Source organism: Canis lupus, chromosome 29, assembly GCF_048164855.1.
Source record: "Canis lupus baileyi chromosome 29, mCanLup2.hap1, whole genome shotgun sequence".
NCBI classification, from domain to species: domain Eukaryota; kingdom Metazoa; phylum Chordata; class Mammalia; order Carnivora; family Canidae; genus Canis; species Canis lupus.
The window spans coordinates 1,617,925-1,636,457 of NC_132866.1; the positions used below are offsets into that span (position 1 = coordinate 1,617,925).

The 18,533-nt window shown below is 38.7% G+C and overlaps 1 protein-coding gene across 1 annotated transcript in view; it reads left to right on the forward strand.

The window, feature by feature from the left end:
- Positions 1-219: 219 nt before the first annotated feature.
- The window catches only part of TCERG1L (transcription elongation regulator 1 like), a 184,389-nt gene continuing 166,075 nt past the window's right edge, over positions 220-18,533 (forward strand). Inside the window, exons 1-3 of the mRNA XM_072804848.1 lie at positions 220-573; positions 2,567-2,713; positions 3,488-3,668. Of these exons, the coding sequence (XP_072660949.1) occupies positions 220-573; positions 2,567-2,713; positions 3,488-3,668 (682 nt within the window). The remainder of the gene's footprint in view (positions 574-2,566; positions 2,714-3,487; positions 3,669-18,533) is intronic.

Sequence of the window (18,533 nt, forward strand, 5' to 3'; positions counted from 1 at the left end):
GCGGGCGCGGGCCGGGCCGGGCGGGGGGCGGGCGCGCTCCGAGGGGCGGAGGCGGGGAGGGGAGGGGAGGGGGAGGGGCTCCCGCGCGGGGCAGGGGCGGAGCGAGCGGCCGCGCCGCGGAGCCAAGTGAGTTGGCTCCGGAGCCCGCGCCGCCGCCGGCCCGCACCTCGGGCGCCCGCCCCGCCGCCCCGCCGCCCCCGCCGCGCGCGGGGATGCAGGATGCTGGGGGGCGCCAGGCTCCAGCGGCGGCGGCGGCAGCTGCAGCAGCAGCCCCGGCGGCGGCAGCCTCCGCTCTGGCCGATGAGCGCCGACCCGCCGCCGCCGCCGCCGCCCTGGCTTTGGATGGTCCCCGGCTCGGCCGGGCTGCTCCGCCTGGGCGCCGGGGTCGCGCCCCCGCCCGTGCTGCTCGCCGCGGCGCAGCCCCCCGCCGGCCCGCTGCTCCCCGGGCTGCCCGGCTGGCGAGCCCCGGCCGAGCCCCTGCTGCCGCTGCTGCCGCTGCCGCCGCTGCCCTCTGCGCCAGACCACGCCGCCGCCGCCGCCGCCGCGCACCACCTCCCGGTGCTGCACGCGCAGGTAACGCGTCCCCGGCCCCCGCCGCCCCCGCGGCCCCCGCCGCCCCCTCCGCGCCCGGGGCGCCGCCCTCGCGCGCCCTCCCCGCGGAGGTCCTGGGCTCCCCGAGCCGGCAGCCGCGCCTCGGCAACAAAGTTGGGGCAGCGACGTCCCGCCCTGGCCGCCGGCGGCTCCCGCGCCAGGTGCCCGCCAGGTGCCCGCCAGGTGCCCGCCAGGTGCCCGCCAGGTGCCCGCGCGGGGCCGCCCCTGGGTCCGCGGGGCCGGGGCGCTGTCCAGAGCGCGGTGCTGAAGCGGCGGCCGCGGGCGCCCGGAGATGCTGCCGACTTCCCAGCAGCGAAGTTAATACTTTTACAGTCTCTGCCAGACTTGAAAAGCAAGCTGGGAATCAATAGCTATTTCTGATTCTGATCTGGGCTTTTTTGCTTTCTTGCTTTCTTTTTTTTTTTGGAAAATAGACTCAGGACCATGCTTCAAGAGGATTCAAACCGATGGAAGCCGGCAGGGAAATCCTGCCTCTAATATTGAGAAATCTTGCCGCCGTTTCCCCCTCCCAGCCTAGGTCGGCCTGAGTCCACCAAATTAGCAAATGCCGTATTGCACGCTAGAAGAGTTTTGGGTTTTAAAACGTGGAATGAGGAAGAGAAAGTGACTGTACCTTTGATTAATGGTGCAACGGAGCGAGGCAGGCTGGTTTTGGCAAGACCCATTGTTTGCTATCTAACTATGCAGATGCATTTAAATCGGGGAAGAACACGTATTTTATTTCCAAAGACTGTCCTCATTAGCATATTCAAATGAGCGGTGTGTTAGAATACATCGTTTAATTAATTTAATCCCGATATTGTCTTGTGAGCTTTTCTGAAAGATGTTATTAAACTCCTCCTAAATTGGTCTTTAGACTTAATGATACATCGCGTATGCGGTACTAGATATCACATTTTGATGTGTGATGCAGTTCATATTGGGTTTTATTGAATAAACGTTGGTAGCTTTTTCCATGTTTTGAAAGGGTTGTTATTTCAGAGTGCTACCACTAGAGGTATATAACGTCAAGGAACTACAATTTTTTTTTTTTTTCTGTATAGAACACTGCATTTGTGTGTGTGTGTGTGTGTGTGTGTGTGTGTAAATTTAAAAAGAAAAATCCAAAAAAACTTATCTCTTAAATATTTTGGGGCTACGTATTTTCTGTTTAATGACAATATTGGGAACCAGAAGAATATTTTCACATTAACAGGAAAATCAAAGATGCTTTTATGATTCTAAAACAAATAGATATCAAAGTGTTCCGTACCATTGAACAATGATCTTATTTGTTCTCTACTGATGAAGACTCAGTTATTCAAATTAGGGAGACTGTCTCCTAAATGGTCTGCCCCCTTTCAATGTTTGCTATTTTATTCTGTGCATTGGAGTCTTCGGTTGTGTGATAAGCTCACTCACATTTTCTTTGCCTTGCAATGTATTTGCATTTGTGAACCTCGGGAAACTTTGAATCCTAACCCCTGAGCTAATTTTATTTTTAAGGTATTAGATGTGTTGGTTCTTAAATAAGTATAATTAATACAAAATGTTGTATTGAAAGGGTCATCCTAAGATATACCTCCCTACTAGCTTGTGAAAAGAATTCAAGAATTATAAAAGGAATACCCAGCATTTCATCTTTCCACTGTGGTTTCTCATTATCTCAGGGGAGAAACCCATTTCTTACCATTTTCTCATGGCTTTGTGCTTAGAAATTCTTTCTCAGTATGGAAGAATGCAATGTTGTTGAAGCTTTGTGGTGATTCAGATATGAAAACTTTTATACGTTTTTAAGATTTGTGAATATTTATGATTTTTCTTCACTGTGGAAAGGAGGATTTTCTCTCTCTCCTAATCGAATACATACATTTAAAAATTCTTCTTTGGAAGCCGCTACCCCAACATCTTGTGGTACAAAGTAGTTGATCTGTGTAGGCTAATGAGCACTCCCTTATCTTTTCTTGGGTTTCAGTGGCTGTGCGGTGGCCATTCTCCAGCCATAGGACTGTCCCCCTCGTCCACTGTGGAGTTGGTGCCCATCTTCCCACATGTCTGCCCATCTGCTCTTCCACCTCCTATTGGGAAAAGTTGGATAGACAAAAGGATTCCTAATTGTAAGGTAAAATGCGAGTAGTTTCACTAGATAAGTTGACCTTTAATTATTAATTTGTTGGGTATTTCCACAACGGCAGAAAACACTGTGTGTTTTCTAGTTGTAATATCTAGGGCTAGACATAAAGCTTTTCAGAATAAGATCAGTCTGTTAAAAAAACACCAGCAGAGGTGTATGTGTGTGTGGGGGGGAGGGGTCATTTTGTTTTAACTGAAAAATTTAGATTCCATGGAACAATATACAAATTCTACTTCCGAATCAGGATCTACTTTAAGATTTTTTTTTTCAGTTTTTAGATCTGTAACCATGGATCAAAGTCTAGTCTTAAACATTATATAATTGGAATATAAATTTTATGAGTGGTTTCTCCTGCTCTAATTACCTTAAGTGTTCATCTTTCTCATGATTTATCTTAATTTTTGAATTCAAATTTAATGGCCACACTGGGTTTACTTGAAAGCTAAAGACAAATAATATGGTGACTTGTTCTACAACACACTATTTACCTCACTGGGGTGATTGTTGAATCTGTAAGCTGACTGTTAGGCTGAATTAGCCAAGTCAATGGTTGAAGATCTGCCCGGGAGACTTTATCTAGAAAGTGATTGGTGTCAGAGCTCCAAGGGTCTTTAGGGGTTCTAGAATGATGCTTTTATAGAGTTCCCTACTTAGAGGATCTCCAATATTTGATCCATGTAAGAAAAGAAATATTTTATAGCAGCGTTTAGTTTTTATCATGTGTCTTGTCTTAAATGTAATGCTTGCTTTATTTTTGGACAGATCTTCTTTAATAATTCCTTTGCTCTGGACTCCTCGTGGATCTATCCTGAGGAATCAAGGTTGTTCCATGGGCACGAAAAGCCCCATTTGTTGGCAAATCAAGTCGCACTGTCTCTGTCCAGACCAGCTCCTGCCTCCCGGCCTCTTCCCACCGTGGTGTTAGCACCTCAGCCAATACCAGGTTGGTGCCCCAAGTATATACATGTATTCTGTTTCTGCTTTAGTTGTAAGTTAGTTTTGGGTATGAAAACTGTATTTGTCACTTTAACGAAGTAATTATTTCAACTAATAATGTTTTTCATGAGCATGATTCCTTTCTATAAAGAAATTGGGGGTTGAGTAGCTCATTCACTGTGTTTTTAGACCATGAGTTCAAGACTCATTCATCTTGTTTTTAAGATGAAGGTATGGCTGAGGGGGTTTTGACAGACTCCTATTTTTTGGTGCTCAATTTTTAGAATTGGACCAAATCTCCTGCTGATAGCTTTTCACAGGAGCACTAATTGGTCAGGCAATTCATTACATATGTTACTTGTGTAGGGTGAGGTGCACATTGCAAAGCCCCCTGGTCTGCAGGACAGGGGCACGTGTAAGGTGTTTGTGAATTTTGCCTGCGTGTTGGGGGGTGATATTGGGAAGGGCCTGTAAAAATACACTGTTAGGAAGATGGATTCTGTTCTATCTTTGGAGTCTAGTGGCCTGAAAGAGCATTTGTCCTGGAACAGACTCCCATGAAATAATCTCTGGATGAAAGATTGTATAATAAACCTATATAGCAACAGGAGAATAAAATCATCTTATGAATTTTTAAATTGATTTTTAAAATCACCTTAACATAGATCATTTTATAAAAGCAAGCATTGTCCATGCCAAGATTATCTAGCAACGCCTTCCATTATGGAATATTTTATGACTTCAGAATTACATTATCTTCCTGTAATTTCCTACCTACCAAGCTTTTCTCAATGTGTGTCTCTAAAATTAAGTAATAAGGACATGTTCCTGTGGATAATGCAGTGCTGGTTTAGGAGATACATTCATTTTCTTCTCTCCCTGCCTACCTTACGTATTCTAATGTGCTATAGATCTTGTTTACTAAGAAGTCAGGAAGAACAACTATTTGTGTTTTTCACAGGCTTTAATGATTCTTGACTGATACTTGTCTTCTGCGCTTGTAATTGTGCATTACTGAGTTATTAAATCTGAATGCATATCGTACATACATTTATAAACATTTTACACTGAGGTGATCCTGTTTCCTATTTAATTTAAGGACCATAAAGGATGATCAGATCACATGTATTATATGAGGATTCCATGACTTTAGCTGGCATGCATACCATCCTTGAGCATCACAGAGACATTTTTCATGATTCCTACTCCTCTTCCTAGGAAACCTGTACTATGAATGTGCTAAATATCTAGTTGAAGAAGCTTATGGCAAGTTACAGCTTTTCTGTCGTACAGATATCGTTTATTGATCTCATACTTTATACGAAGCGTATTTATGTTCATTCTACCTCTGACTTTTGACTGATCTATTTTAAAGGACAAAATACAATAATATTTCTTATTATCATGGTTGATAACAGGACAATCATTCTGACCTGGGCTATCATCTGTCAAATCTCTGCTTTTATTGTTCCCTGGGGTTTTTACTTCTTTTTTTGGACTCATAATCCGTAAGAATATAACACACTTTTATTTATCTTTTGGGATGAAATGGGTCTCCCCACCCCCACCCCAGAGGTAATTTAGTAACAGTTAAATATGTGTGTTTTGAGATGGGAATTTTTGAAATGTGAAAAATTTTTTTTTTGATAAATTTCAAAATTTTAGGAATTACTATTCTGAAAAGCATGTATTAGATATCCTCTGTCCAAAGAACATATTTAGGGGCTTTGTGTATATGTTACCAACTATTTAACAGAGAATCAGGGAGGGGAGCTAGTAACTGCGGGAGGCAAGGTCAGCTCTGGATCAGCGAAAAAATAAGATGCATCATTGCAGATTCACCATAGTTAACAAGAAAATAAAAATGCATTGAATCATTTTACATGTCAATTTTCAGAATATTGTTAAAAGTGATTATTAAGGGGTGCCTGGGTGGCTCAGTTGCTTGAGCATCCAACTCTTGTTTTTGGCTCAGGGTCATGAGATTGAGCCCCGTGTCAGGCTCCCTGCTGGGCATGAAGCCTGCCTGAGATTCTCTCTCTCTCTCTGCCCCTCTTCCACCCCCACCCCACTCACATGTGCACTTTTTCTCTCTCTTTCTCAAAAAAATTAATTATTAAAATTGCTATTAAATTTTATAGCCTATTGTAGATCAATAAATTTAAATATTATATTTACTTTTTATTATCTAGTTATACATTTTAAATGTAAAACATATTGCATATCTTATATTAATATATCCTGTATAAATATGTTATCTGGTTGATATTCTAAGTTGATCAGTCTTGTTATAAATTGTTACATTCATAAGTAAATGGCCTCATATCATAGATATATTTTACTGATCTGTTTTCAATTAATCAAAGAAACAGTATCAGAACTCCAAAGGAACCAGAAGAATGAGTCAAATCCCCATTTTAAATAGATCTAGTGAGCAAAGCTCATTTTCCTTTCTTGGATAGATAGCAATTTTGTGTAATAATCATTTTCGAAGTAATGTTTTGTATGCAGTGTTGTGTCGTACACAGTGCAATGTCAATATACACCATGAGCTCCAATATACACTAGAAAGCAGTTTTGTTTGAATAAGCATGTTGTTTGTTGAACTGAATTAGAGGCCAAAACAGGTAGAGATGCTGGTGTGGGTGACCTCTGAGACTCATGTTAGTATTGCACCACCCCTGCCTGATACATTGTTGGTTAATTGACTGCAGCAACAGGGTCTCATGTAATATTAGCACACCTGTAAAGCTGAATCAGTCATCTGAAGTCTAATAAATATTATAAGGGACTTTATTTTGATCTATACTAGACTCACTTATGTTGACAATAATAGTCATGATTTGCCATCATGTGTAGATCTGAAAAAAGCTCATTGGCCACTTTTAAGCATGGAAGCTAATGTTTAATATCAGATTCTTGCCTTCATTCGCTGGACAGCTGTCTTTGGGCACCCCCCCTCCCTGCCCCGCAGCCCACAGGCATGGTGCAGGGCCCAGGGCCACGCAAGGCTCCGTGAAGGAGGTCAAGCTCCAGTGGGGGACAGGCAAGTCACCAGATAAAATCACACAACATGGATCCTGACTGCTCTGTGCAGACCTTTAAGGAGATTCTTAGGAGGGGAATCATCAAGAAGGGCCTCACCTGGGGGGGAGTGATGCCACCCGAAACACATCTCCAAGACTTAGAGGAACTTTAACAGGGCAGGAAGAGGGGAATGGAATTCCAAATGAAAGGAGTTAGAACATCCCAAGACACAAACATGTGAGAAGTGTTGTGTCTGGTCATTAGGTGTAGTTATGTGTGGCCACACCTCAGAAGCAGATGAGGAGGGTCAGGGATGGGGCAATGAGTGGCCCTGGCTCTGCAATATGAGCCCCATTTCCCCACTGGAACCATGCTGTGGCTAAGCCCCAGGCTCTTTACTGAGCTTTGTAGAATTTTCCATCATTCCTTGGCTCAGGATCCATGGTTCCTTCAGGAAAGTGAAGCAGAGCAGACACAGAGAAGACAGAGCATTTTCTCATTGCAAAGTAAATCCAAGCATTTAAAAATATGCAAAGTTACAGCTGTACTAGAAACTTAAGTCTTTAATGAATAATTTAGTGGCTTTTTAAGGAATTATCCCTAATTACAGTATGAATGGGTTGAATTGAGAAATAAGCCAGGACTCACTCATTCCCAGACCTTGGAAACTGATTCAAGGCAAGCCTGGTGGGGAGGAGAGGCAGCGTGCCACCAGCATAGATGCTCTCTCTTCTTGAGGAGCTCATCCACACTTAGGTCAGCCTCTTTGCTTTAGCTCCTCTGCCAAAGTCCCCCTTCTCCCACAGGGTGCTAGGAGCCCATCTTTTTCCCAGGAGGAAAAGGAGTTGCATTTCATCTTAAGTCATGAGGATAATAGCAAGCTGAAGAGGAGGCAGGGCTAGCGTGGAAATCATGCTTACTAAGGAGTCTCTGTACTGTACTTGTAAAAATGAGAACTTCAGAGTCCCTCTATCTGCTCAGAAATAAAATTACTTAGATTCAGAGTATCAAGCAATGAGAGGAGAAGATAATTAATTCAGCCTCTGTCCAGTAAAGATGCATGAAATAATAGTTTGGTGGAACATGAGATTTGTCTAAAAGTTGTCTGATAACATTGCCCTTCCACTTAAGATCTAAGAACCTGATTCTACCAACATCTTGTTGGGGAAACAAAACAAAACAAAACAAACAAACAAACAAACAAACAAAAAACACGAAAAAACAAACCCACCTCATTCAAAGATGACCAGTGAGAGTGAGAAGGATAACCAATGGAGGATGACGTGCGGAGCCTGAAAATACACTGCTTCATAAAAGATTCATTTACTCAAAAGATGTGGAGGAGAAACAAACCTAGGAACAGGTTCTTGCACAGGAGCTTGTAAATATGTTGGATAAATCAACTTTTGGTTTACCTTAATAGGGAATAAAAGAGTTTTGTAGGAAAGCAGCAAAAGATAAGATCAAAAGGGAGGGGGCCAAGTTGCAAAGTCACGTGGAAAGATAGTTGGAAGAAATGAGAAAAGAATATAAGGGAACTTTTGACATTGGCAATTAAAATCATTAAGGAGAAGAGCTGATTCTGAATGTAATGAGGGAAGACAGCACAGGAAAAGTCTCAGGCATGGGTATCTGGGACAGGGAGAGATGAGAACAATGAGAGGAGGTGATATGTAAAATAGAAAGCAAACAACGCATCTATTTTTATTCGACCTCCATGGAAGACAGAGTACAGCAGAAGCATTAAATGTGGTGTAGAGCCTTGTACCTTGCTTCCTATTTCCTGATAAGTTTTACGAGTGGGAGAGGCACTGCTTAACACAGGTGGGGACACAGCACATCATTCCTCGGCACCAGATGTGATTAGTTGATGGGGTAAGCTTTAGACAATTGTGAGGACAAAAGTTTGTGATTGAAGAAACCTATGTCCAACAGGGAAGTTATACACACGCATAAGCAAGGACAAGATTTCTCAAATAAGCAACAGATCTTGTCACACCAAGACCACCAAGACCACACCAACTTTGTCACACCAACGTTTTCACCTCAAATTCTACTTTGTCTAAAGTTTGTGTTCCTTCTATTCCACTTTTACAGCTATTCCACATCCCTGCGTTATCTTTCGTGTCAGCTTTGCTTTGTCTTTTGTTTTAAGCTCAGATTAACTATTTAAAGGCAGGGTCTCTGCCTTTGCCTTTTAAAGATGTAGTTAAGCATATTTATATCTGCTTTCCTATTTTTGTATTTCTTATATATTATTATATCTTGTTTTAAATGATATTTTGTAATTCTTTTGTTTTTGTTCTTTTTTAAGTTTTTATTTTAATTTTAGTTAATGTACAGTGTTACACTATTTTCAGGTGTACAATATAGTGATTCAACACTTCCAAACATCACCTGGTGCTCATAAGGACAAGTGCACTCCTTAATCCCCATCACCTGTTAACCCATCCCCTCATCCACCTCCCCTCTGGTAACCATCAGTGTGTTCACTGTAATTCCTTTGTTTTAATCTATTTTTATTCTTTTGCTGTGCCATTTGTGTTTACCTTTATTTTATATGATAATTTGGAATGTGCTGATCCTCTTTTCTCAAGCAATCACCAGTTAGATTTTAAAAAGCAGACCTGATCTTACATTTCCTCTAATTTCCAAATCATGACAGCACTACCACTTTAGAAAATCATGACACTTTAGAATCCTTTTTATAGACTATGGGAAATTTGGGAAAAGTTTATGTCATAAACATTTATAGCCTCTCTTTAATTTCCTCTATGAACTGAGAAATTAAACAAGAACTAAGAATGATATTAGTCAGGTTTCAAAATATCTGTAATTATCAATATGTCAGTCATATAGAATACTTGTTAATTCGTTATAAGAATGAGTGAAAAATTCTAAGCAATGCTCTTGATGGAGAAGGAATTACAATAATAATTATAATCTGAATAAATAGCCTCGAAATGTGTTGATATAACTGGGGAGAAGAGAAGTGAAAAACATGAGTACAGACTCTTTAAAAATCTCTCAACTTTGTTACAAGAAGCAGAAATATTAAGAAACTTTCATACTTGAAGCCCAGATAACGAGGTCACCCAGGTCTGAGACTGGACCAGGGCTGCTGCCCACTAACCAGCCTAGCACAGATGAGTGAGAGCAACAGTGATTTTCCAGTGCTGCTGGGAAGACATGGAAAATGACCCCTTTCTGTGGTGCAGGAATATGAGGATGGCTGAAAATTGAGAGAAGGAAGCACAAATATCAAGAAAGTCTGTAAGATACCCCAGAATTTACCCTTAAACAAAAGGCATTGTTAAAGGATTTTGAAGCCTCTGGGGCGTTGAAGGCTACTGCAGCAACAGAACCAAATCCAGGTCAACACCCAAATATACTGACTCACCTCATTCACTAGCAGCTTCACAGAAGAAAGTGGGTGCTCATTTTCTAGGAGTAAATCCTGTTCACCTCAATCTCTAATGTTCTATTCATGATGTGTGGCAATCAATTAAAAAGTTACAAGACACACAAAGCAAGACATGATAAACCATATCAAGAGATAAAGCAAGCAACAGAACCAGATCCTCAGATGACACAGATGTTGGAGCTATCAGACAGGGACTGTGAATTACTATGAGTGAGATCTTCATTAATGGAAAAAGAGGGCAAACTGCATGAATAGGTAGAGAAGTTCCTTAAAGATATGAAAAATATAAGAAAGAATCAATCTAAAATACTAGGAAAAAAGCATGGTATGAGAAATGAAGAATTACTTTGATTGATTCACGAGTAGATGTGATATATCCAAGGAAAGAATGAGTGAACTTAAAGATAGGTCATGAGAAATTGCTAAAATTGTAACATGAAGAGAAAACAGATGGAAAAATAGGGCAAACTTTCCCAGAGCTATGACGTTATAACAAATGGTTTAATATACATATAACTGAAGTTTGAGGAGAAGGAGAGAAAACATTATTTGAAGATATAATGACTAAAGGTGATCAAAAAAATTATGAAACTTATCAAAAAATATGGCTCTGGGAGACTCTACAAACTTCAACACTGAAAACTAGACAAATCATATTCAAACTTCTGATTCAAAGATTACAAACAAATCTTGAAGACATCTAAAGAAAAAAAAACACATTACATAGATAGAAACACAGCTTAAAATTCTAGGAGTTTTATTGTCAGAACCTATATAAGCCACAAGGCACAAAATAACATTTTTAAAAGACTTAAGTAAAAAATCTCTCATTCAGGCCCTTTATACCAAACAAAAACAACTCTCAAAAACAAAGTGAAATAAATATTTTTTTCAAAAAAAAAAAAACTGAAAAGAATTCATTGTCAGTAAGCCTGTAGGTCAAGAAATTATAAAGAAGCTTACCAAGCAGAAATAATATAATAACAGGGAGACACTAACCTGTGCAAAAAGAAATAGAGAGTTCTAGAGATAAAATACTGTAAAGTAAAAAATATTTTTCCTTCTTTTTAATTTCTCCAAAAGACAACTCTATAAAGAAAAAGCAGTAGTGAAATAATGTATGTATATCACATATGTAAAATCAAAATGTGTGTCAACAACCACAAAGGTTGGAAGAGAATAAATGGAAGTATAGAACTGTAAGGCTATTACACCATATATTAAGTGTTATAATATTATTTGAAGGCAAACTCTGATAAAGTAAATACATATCATAAAGCATAGAGTGAACACTTAAAAATTATTTAAAAAGTTGTAGCTAATAAAACAATAGTGTAGATAAAGTCAGAATCATAACAAATAACACAAAAGCAGGCAGGAAAGGAAAGACAAGGATCAAAGTATAGATGGAACAAATAAAAAATTGATAACTACAGGATGGTAAAGCACAAATGTATAAGCTCCCAAATTAAAAGGCAGATAGATGTTCATCCTCAAATATATGATGTCCACAAGAAACTCATTTAAAAAATAAAGATATAGAGTAGATAAAAGTAATAATATAGAAAATATACAGCATGGACATACAAATCAGAAGAAGGTGAGAATGCTGGTATTAATACTAGGTAGATTGGAATTCAGAGCATGAAATATTATGAGAGATAAAAAGGAACTTAACATAACTACCAAAACATGCTTAAAAGCATACCAAGAGGGCATAATAATTCTAAATGTATCTATATCTAGTGAGAGAACTTCAATATGCATGAAACAAGGACAGATTGAATTGAACAAAGAAATAGACACAATAGCAGTTGGAGACACTGGTACTTATCTTTCAGGATTTCACAGAGCAAGAAAACAAAATATCAGTAAAAAATTGAGAGGACTTACACAATACTATCTACCAGCTTGATTAAATTGACACATATAGAACACTCTACCTAACAACAATAGCATATATATTTCTTGTGAGCATATGGAAGATTTAACAAAATACATCATATTCTTGGACAGAAAACAAGTCAACAGAATTTAACTAATAACATGTATATAATTTGTTTTCTTGCCACAATATAATTAATCTAGGAATCACTAACAGAAAAAATAGTCCAGAGAATTTTCAAATATCTGGAAATTAAAACTGTCAAGTAACATATTGCCGAGAGTGGAAGTGACAAAGGAAATTTAAAAATATTTAGAATTGAATGCAAATGAAAGTCGATTTTAAAAATTCTTGTGAAACGTAGCTAAAACAGTGTTTAGATAGAAATGTATATCATTAAAAATGCCTGTATTAAAAAACAAATTCTTGACAAACTATTAGCAAATTGAATCCAACACATTAAAGGGAGTGTATATCATGATCAAGTGGGATTCATTCCCGCCATGCAAGGATGGTTTAATATCCACAAGTCAATAAATGTGATGTATCACATCAACAGACTGAAAGGTATAAATCATATCATCCTCTTAATAGATGAAGGAAAAGCATTTGACAAAATACAACATCCTTTCATGACAAAAACCCTTAACAAACCGTGTATGGAAGGAACATACCTCAACATAATAAAGGCTTATGCGACAAACTCCTAACTCATATCATACTCAATGGTGAAAGGCTGAAAACTTTTCCCCTAGGATCAGGAACAAGACAAAGGTGCCCACTCTCACCATTCTTATTCAACATAGTACTGGAAGTTCTAACTAGAACAATCAGGCAGAAAGAAAGAAAGAAAGAAAGAAAGAAAGAAAGAAAGAAAGAAAAAAGAAAGAGAAATAAAAAAGAAATAAAGCAAAAGAAGAAAAGAAATAAAAAGCATCCAGATCAGAAATAAGGGGATAAAATTGTCTTTATTTGCAGATGAAATGATTTTATATATAGAAAATCCTAAAGACTGAGCCAAAAATCTGTTGGAACTAATCAATAAATTCAGAAAAGTTGTAGGATACAAAATCGACATACGGAAGTCAATTGCTCTTGTATTTCACAATTTCTGTTTTCTATTTCATTAAAGTATCTGAAAAAAGAAATAAAGAAAACAATCCTTTTCACAATAGCATCAAAACCCATCAAATGCTTAGAAATAAATTTAAACATAGAAGTGAAAGATCTGTGCTATGGAAACCACAGGACTTTGACAGAAGAAATTGAAGAAGACACAAACAAATGGAAAAAAAAACCCAATTGTCTCTGTTCATGGATCAGAATAATTAATATTGTTAAAATGTCCATACTACCCAAAGCCATATATAGAATCAATGCCATCCCTATCAAAATTCCAGTGGCATTTTTCACCAAAATAGAAAAAAATCCTAAAATATTTATGGAACCACACAAGACCCTGAATAGCCAAGGCAATCCTGAGAATAAAAAAGAACAAAGCCAGACACATCAGGTGTCCTGACTTCAAATTGTAACACAAAGCTACAGTAATCAAAACAGTACAGTACTGGCATAAAAATAGGCACATAGACCAATAGAACAGACTAGAAAGCCTAGAAATGAACTGCTGCAGACATGGTAAACTAATATTTGACAAGGGAGCCAAGTATATTCAGTGAGGAAACAATTGTCTCTTCAATAAATAGGCCTGGTAAAATTGGATAAACACATGCAAGAAAATGAAATTTCATAATATATAAATGTTGAATTACTATGTCATACAGCTGAGCTATTCTAATGTTGTATATCAAGTATACTTCAATGAAAAAGATAAAGTTATACTCCTATCTTATAACACTCACAAAAATTAAAGGCTTAGGCATGAGACTTAAAGAGAAAGACCCCTCAAAGAAAACAAAGAAAAATCTCCTTGATGTTAGTCTTGTCAACAGGCTTTTGGATATGACACCAAAAGCACAAGCAACAAAAGCAAAAATAAAAAAAAGTGAGACTACCTCTAACTTAAAGGATTCTGCACAGCAAAAGAAACGATTGAGAAAATGAAAATGCAACCTAAGGAATGTGAGAAAATATTTGCACACCATATATCTGTTAAGGGCTAATATCCAAGATATATAAAGAATTCCTAAAACCCAGTAACAACAACAGCAACAACCAACAATCCAGTTAAAAAAACGTGCAGAGGAATTAAATAGACATTTTTTTTCCCCAAGGAAGACATGCAGATGACCAATAGCACATAAAAAGAAGCTCAACATCAGTTGGCGTTAGGAAAATGCAAATCAAAACCATAGTGAGCTATCACCTGATACTTATCAGAATAGCTACTATCAGAAAGACAAGAAATGAGTATTGGTGAGGGTGTGGAGAAAAGGAAATACTTTTGCATTGTTGGTGGGGATGTCAATTGGTACAGCCACTGAGGGAAAACCTAAAATTAGAGATAAAACTACCCTAAATCCAGCAATCCCACTTCTGGGTGTATATTCAAATGAGTTGAAATCAGGATCTTGAGAAGATAGATACCTGCACTCCCATATTATTGCAGAATCATTCACAATAGCCAAGATATGGAGACAATCTAAGTGTCTTTTCACCCCAGGGATTAATGGATAAAGAAGCTGTGGTGTATATACTCAACGGAATATTACTCAGCCATGAGAAAGAAAGAAATTCTGTCATTTTTGACAACATGATGGACCTTGAGGGCATCATGTTAAGTGAGAAAAGTCAGATGGAGAAAAACAAATACTGTATGATCTCACTTCCGAGTGGAATCTAAAAAAGCTGAACTCCTAGAAACAGAGTAAATTGGTCACCAGGGTTGAGGAGGGGAGGTTGGGCAGATGTTGGTCAAAGTGTACAAAGTTGCAGTTAGAAGATGAATACCTTCTGGTGATCTGATGCACAGGTTGGTGATTAGAGTCAACAATGCTGCATAGATGCTTTAAAGTTGCTGAGAGGCCAGATCTTAGATATTCTCATCAAAAAAAGAGAAATGAGAAAATAAAAAGAAAAGTCTGAAATCAATGATCTCATCTTTCAGTTTAAAAACTAGAGAGAGAGAGCTAAGTCACTGGAAAGTAGCAGAAGGAAGGGAAGAGTATTGACAAGAGCAGAAACCAAAGAAACTGGAAACAAAAATATAAAGAAAATCAATGTAACAAATTCCTTCCTTCCTTCCTTCCTTCCTTCCTTCCTTCCTTCCTTCCTTCCTTCCTTCCTTCCTTCCTCCCTCCCTCCCTCCCTCCCTCCCTCCCTCCCTCTTTCTTTCTTCTTTCTTTCTTTCTTTCTTTCTTTCTTTCTTTCTTTCTTTCTTTCTTTCTCTCTCTCTCTCTCTCTCTCTCTCTCTCTCTCTATCTCTCTCTCTCTCTCTCTCCTGGTCAGTACAGCTGAAAAAACCCTGGGTTTAGAGTATAAAAAAACAGGAGAGGCGCTTGGGTGGGTGGCTCAGTCAGTTCAGGGTTTGACTGTTGATCTCAGCTCAGGTCTTGATCTCAGGGTTGTGAGTTCAAACCTCATGTTGGGCATGGATCCTATTTAAAAAAAAAGAAACAATAAAAAAGAAAAGAGGGATAACACCTTATTGACATCAGGAATAAGAAAACTATGGATCTTAAAAATGAAAGAGAAAAATATTATAAATTACTTCACAACAATAAACTAAACTCAACAGCTTGGATAAAAGAGACAAATTCGTTGTGAGTCACAGCTACTTTTGCTTGCTCAAGTAGAAAACGTGATTAGCACTCTGTATATTAAAAATATTAAATTCATAATTTCAGTCCATCCATCAGAGAACACTCCAGACCCAGACAGCTTCAGTGGACTTCTGCCAAATATTGAAGGAAGAAATGATACCAAATTTAAGTAAACCTGTTTGAGAATAAAAGCAGGAACAACATTGCCCAATATTTATTTATTTATTTATTTATTTATTTATTTATTTATTTATTTATTTCTGAGGTCCTCATTCCTCTGATTTGGGAACAAAATAGTGCAAAGAGAGACAATTACAGACCAATATGCTTCATAAACAGAGATGCAAATATCCGCAACATGATATTAACAATATATAAAACTAATAACACATCATGACCAAGCAGGGCTTTTTCTATGTAATCAATGCTGGTTCAACACTTGCAAATCAATGTTATTTACTTAATCAAAAGGAAAAAGAAGAAAAGCAATATGATCATTTCAAAAGATGCAGAAAATATATTTGTCAAACTCAACATCTATTCAGATTTTTTTTCTATTCAGATTTTTAAAAATAACAACAAACGAAATTCTAAGTCAACTATGAACTACTTATTTTAGATGTTTAATTCATTCATTTGAGAGAGAGAGTGCAAGCACAAGCAGGGGGAGGGGCTGAGAGAGGGAGAAGGAGGCTCCTTGCTGAGCAGGGAGCAGGGAGCAGGATGTGGGCTCCATCCCAGGACTGAGCCAAAGGCAGACACTTCACCAACTGACACCCCCTGGGTGCCCTGAAATCAACTAGGAATTAAAGGGAGTGTCCTCAAACTAAGGAAGGACATCTTTTAAAGAGTCAAAGCTAATGTAGTATTTAGTAGTGAATGCCTGATGTATTTTCTCTAAGATGGTGAACAAGGCAAGGGTTGTGCTCTCCCCATTCTATGCAAAATTTTACTAGAAGTTCTAACCAATGCAATAAAGCAAAAAGAAAAAAAAAATGGAAAGCATACAAAATGCAGACAATATCCAGACAAAATGCCATATGGACCATCCCAGAGTCTACTGGAAGCTACTAGCTCTTGTAAATGAGGTTAGCAAGTTGTAGGACACAAAGTCAATGTGAAAATTCAGTTGTGTTCCTGTATTAATGGTGATGAACATTGAAAATTAAGAAAAAAAAATCGCAGTATTATTAAAGCACCCAAACTGTGAAATATTTACAGGTTAGCCCAACAAAACATATGTCCTGAAAACTACAAAACATTGATTGGAGAAATCAAGGACATTAATCAATGGAGGGATATTTTGTATTAATGGGCTGGAAGACTCCATGATGTTAAGATATCAGTTCTCTCCAAATCGATCTATAATACTGTGTTATCCTAAACAAAATCACAGTTTATTGAAACTGACAAGCTGAAGGTTTCTGGAAAGCTGGAGAAAGTAGAATAGTTATAGTAGTTTTGGAAAAAAAATGTGGAGGAATCATACATAACTGATTTGGATGCTTATGATAAAGCTACAAGAATGGAGGTGTTATATAATTGCCAAATCCATAGGAGCAAAGATCAATAGAACATAGTAATAGGCCTTCTAGAAATAGACACGCACGTATTGTTAATTTGCTTTTGACAAAGGTGCAAAGGCATTTTAATAACCTTCCAATAAATGGTTTAGGAACAACTCATTTTTAAAAGAAGCAAATAGACCCTAACCAATACCTTGTATCAGATACAAAAATTAAGTGAAAATAAATTATAGACCTGATTATAAAATAAAAGCCCTAGAACTTCTGAAAGAAAACATAAAAGAAAATGTTCTAACCTAGAATTAGGCAAAGATTTCTTACATATGACACCAAAAGCCTAAACCATAAAAGAAAATGTATTGATACCTTGTACTTCATCAAAATTAAATGTTGTTCTTTGAAAGGACTTTTTTTTAAAAAAAGATTTTATTTATTTATTCATGAGAGACACAGGGAGAGGCAGAGACACAGGCAGAGGGAGAAACAGGCTCCATGCAGGGAGCCCAGCACGGGACTCGATCCTCGAACCCTGGGATCACCCCTGAGCCGAGAGCAGATGCTCAACCGCTGAGTCACCCAGGCGCCGAAAGGACTTTTAATAAAATGAAAAAAAGAGTCACATACTGGGAGAAAATATTCACAAAACTTAAATCTGATAAAGAGTTGGTATCCAGAATATACAAAGAACTTTCATAGGTTAATAATAAGAAAATGGGCAAAATATGTGGTCAGACGCATCATCAACAAAGATATGTGGATGGCACTTGAGCACATGCAAATATGCTCAATGCTCTCTACCATTAGGAAAATGCAAATTAAATCCCTAATGAGGCCTCCCCTTTCATATTAGAATAGCTGTAACTTCACCCCCACACACTGCAGCGCCATGTACCCGTGAAGATGTGGAGCAGCTGAAACTTTCCTAACTTGCTGGTGGGAATGCGACAGGATAGGGTCCCTTTGGAAATCAGTTTGGCAGTTTCTTGTAGACACGCCCATGCCCTATACCCCGTGATCTCGTTGCTCTGTGTCCACCCAAGAGAAACAAAGAGGCACGTCCACGCAGAAACCTATTCACAAATGCGTGTACGGGCTTTCTTGGTGAGCAGGAAACTCGAGGACAGTCCCCATGTCCATTAACTGTTGAATGGATCAACAAACTGGGGCATTGTCCAAACAATGGGCGATGACAGGAGGAGCAAGGAATGGACCTCTGCTGCCTGCAGCCACGTGACCGAGTCCTGAAAACGGTGCTGAGAGTCCAGAATCAAGCATTTGTGCCATATGT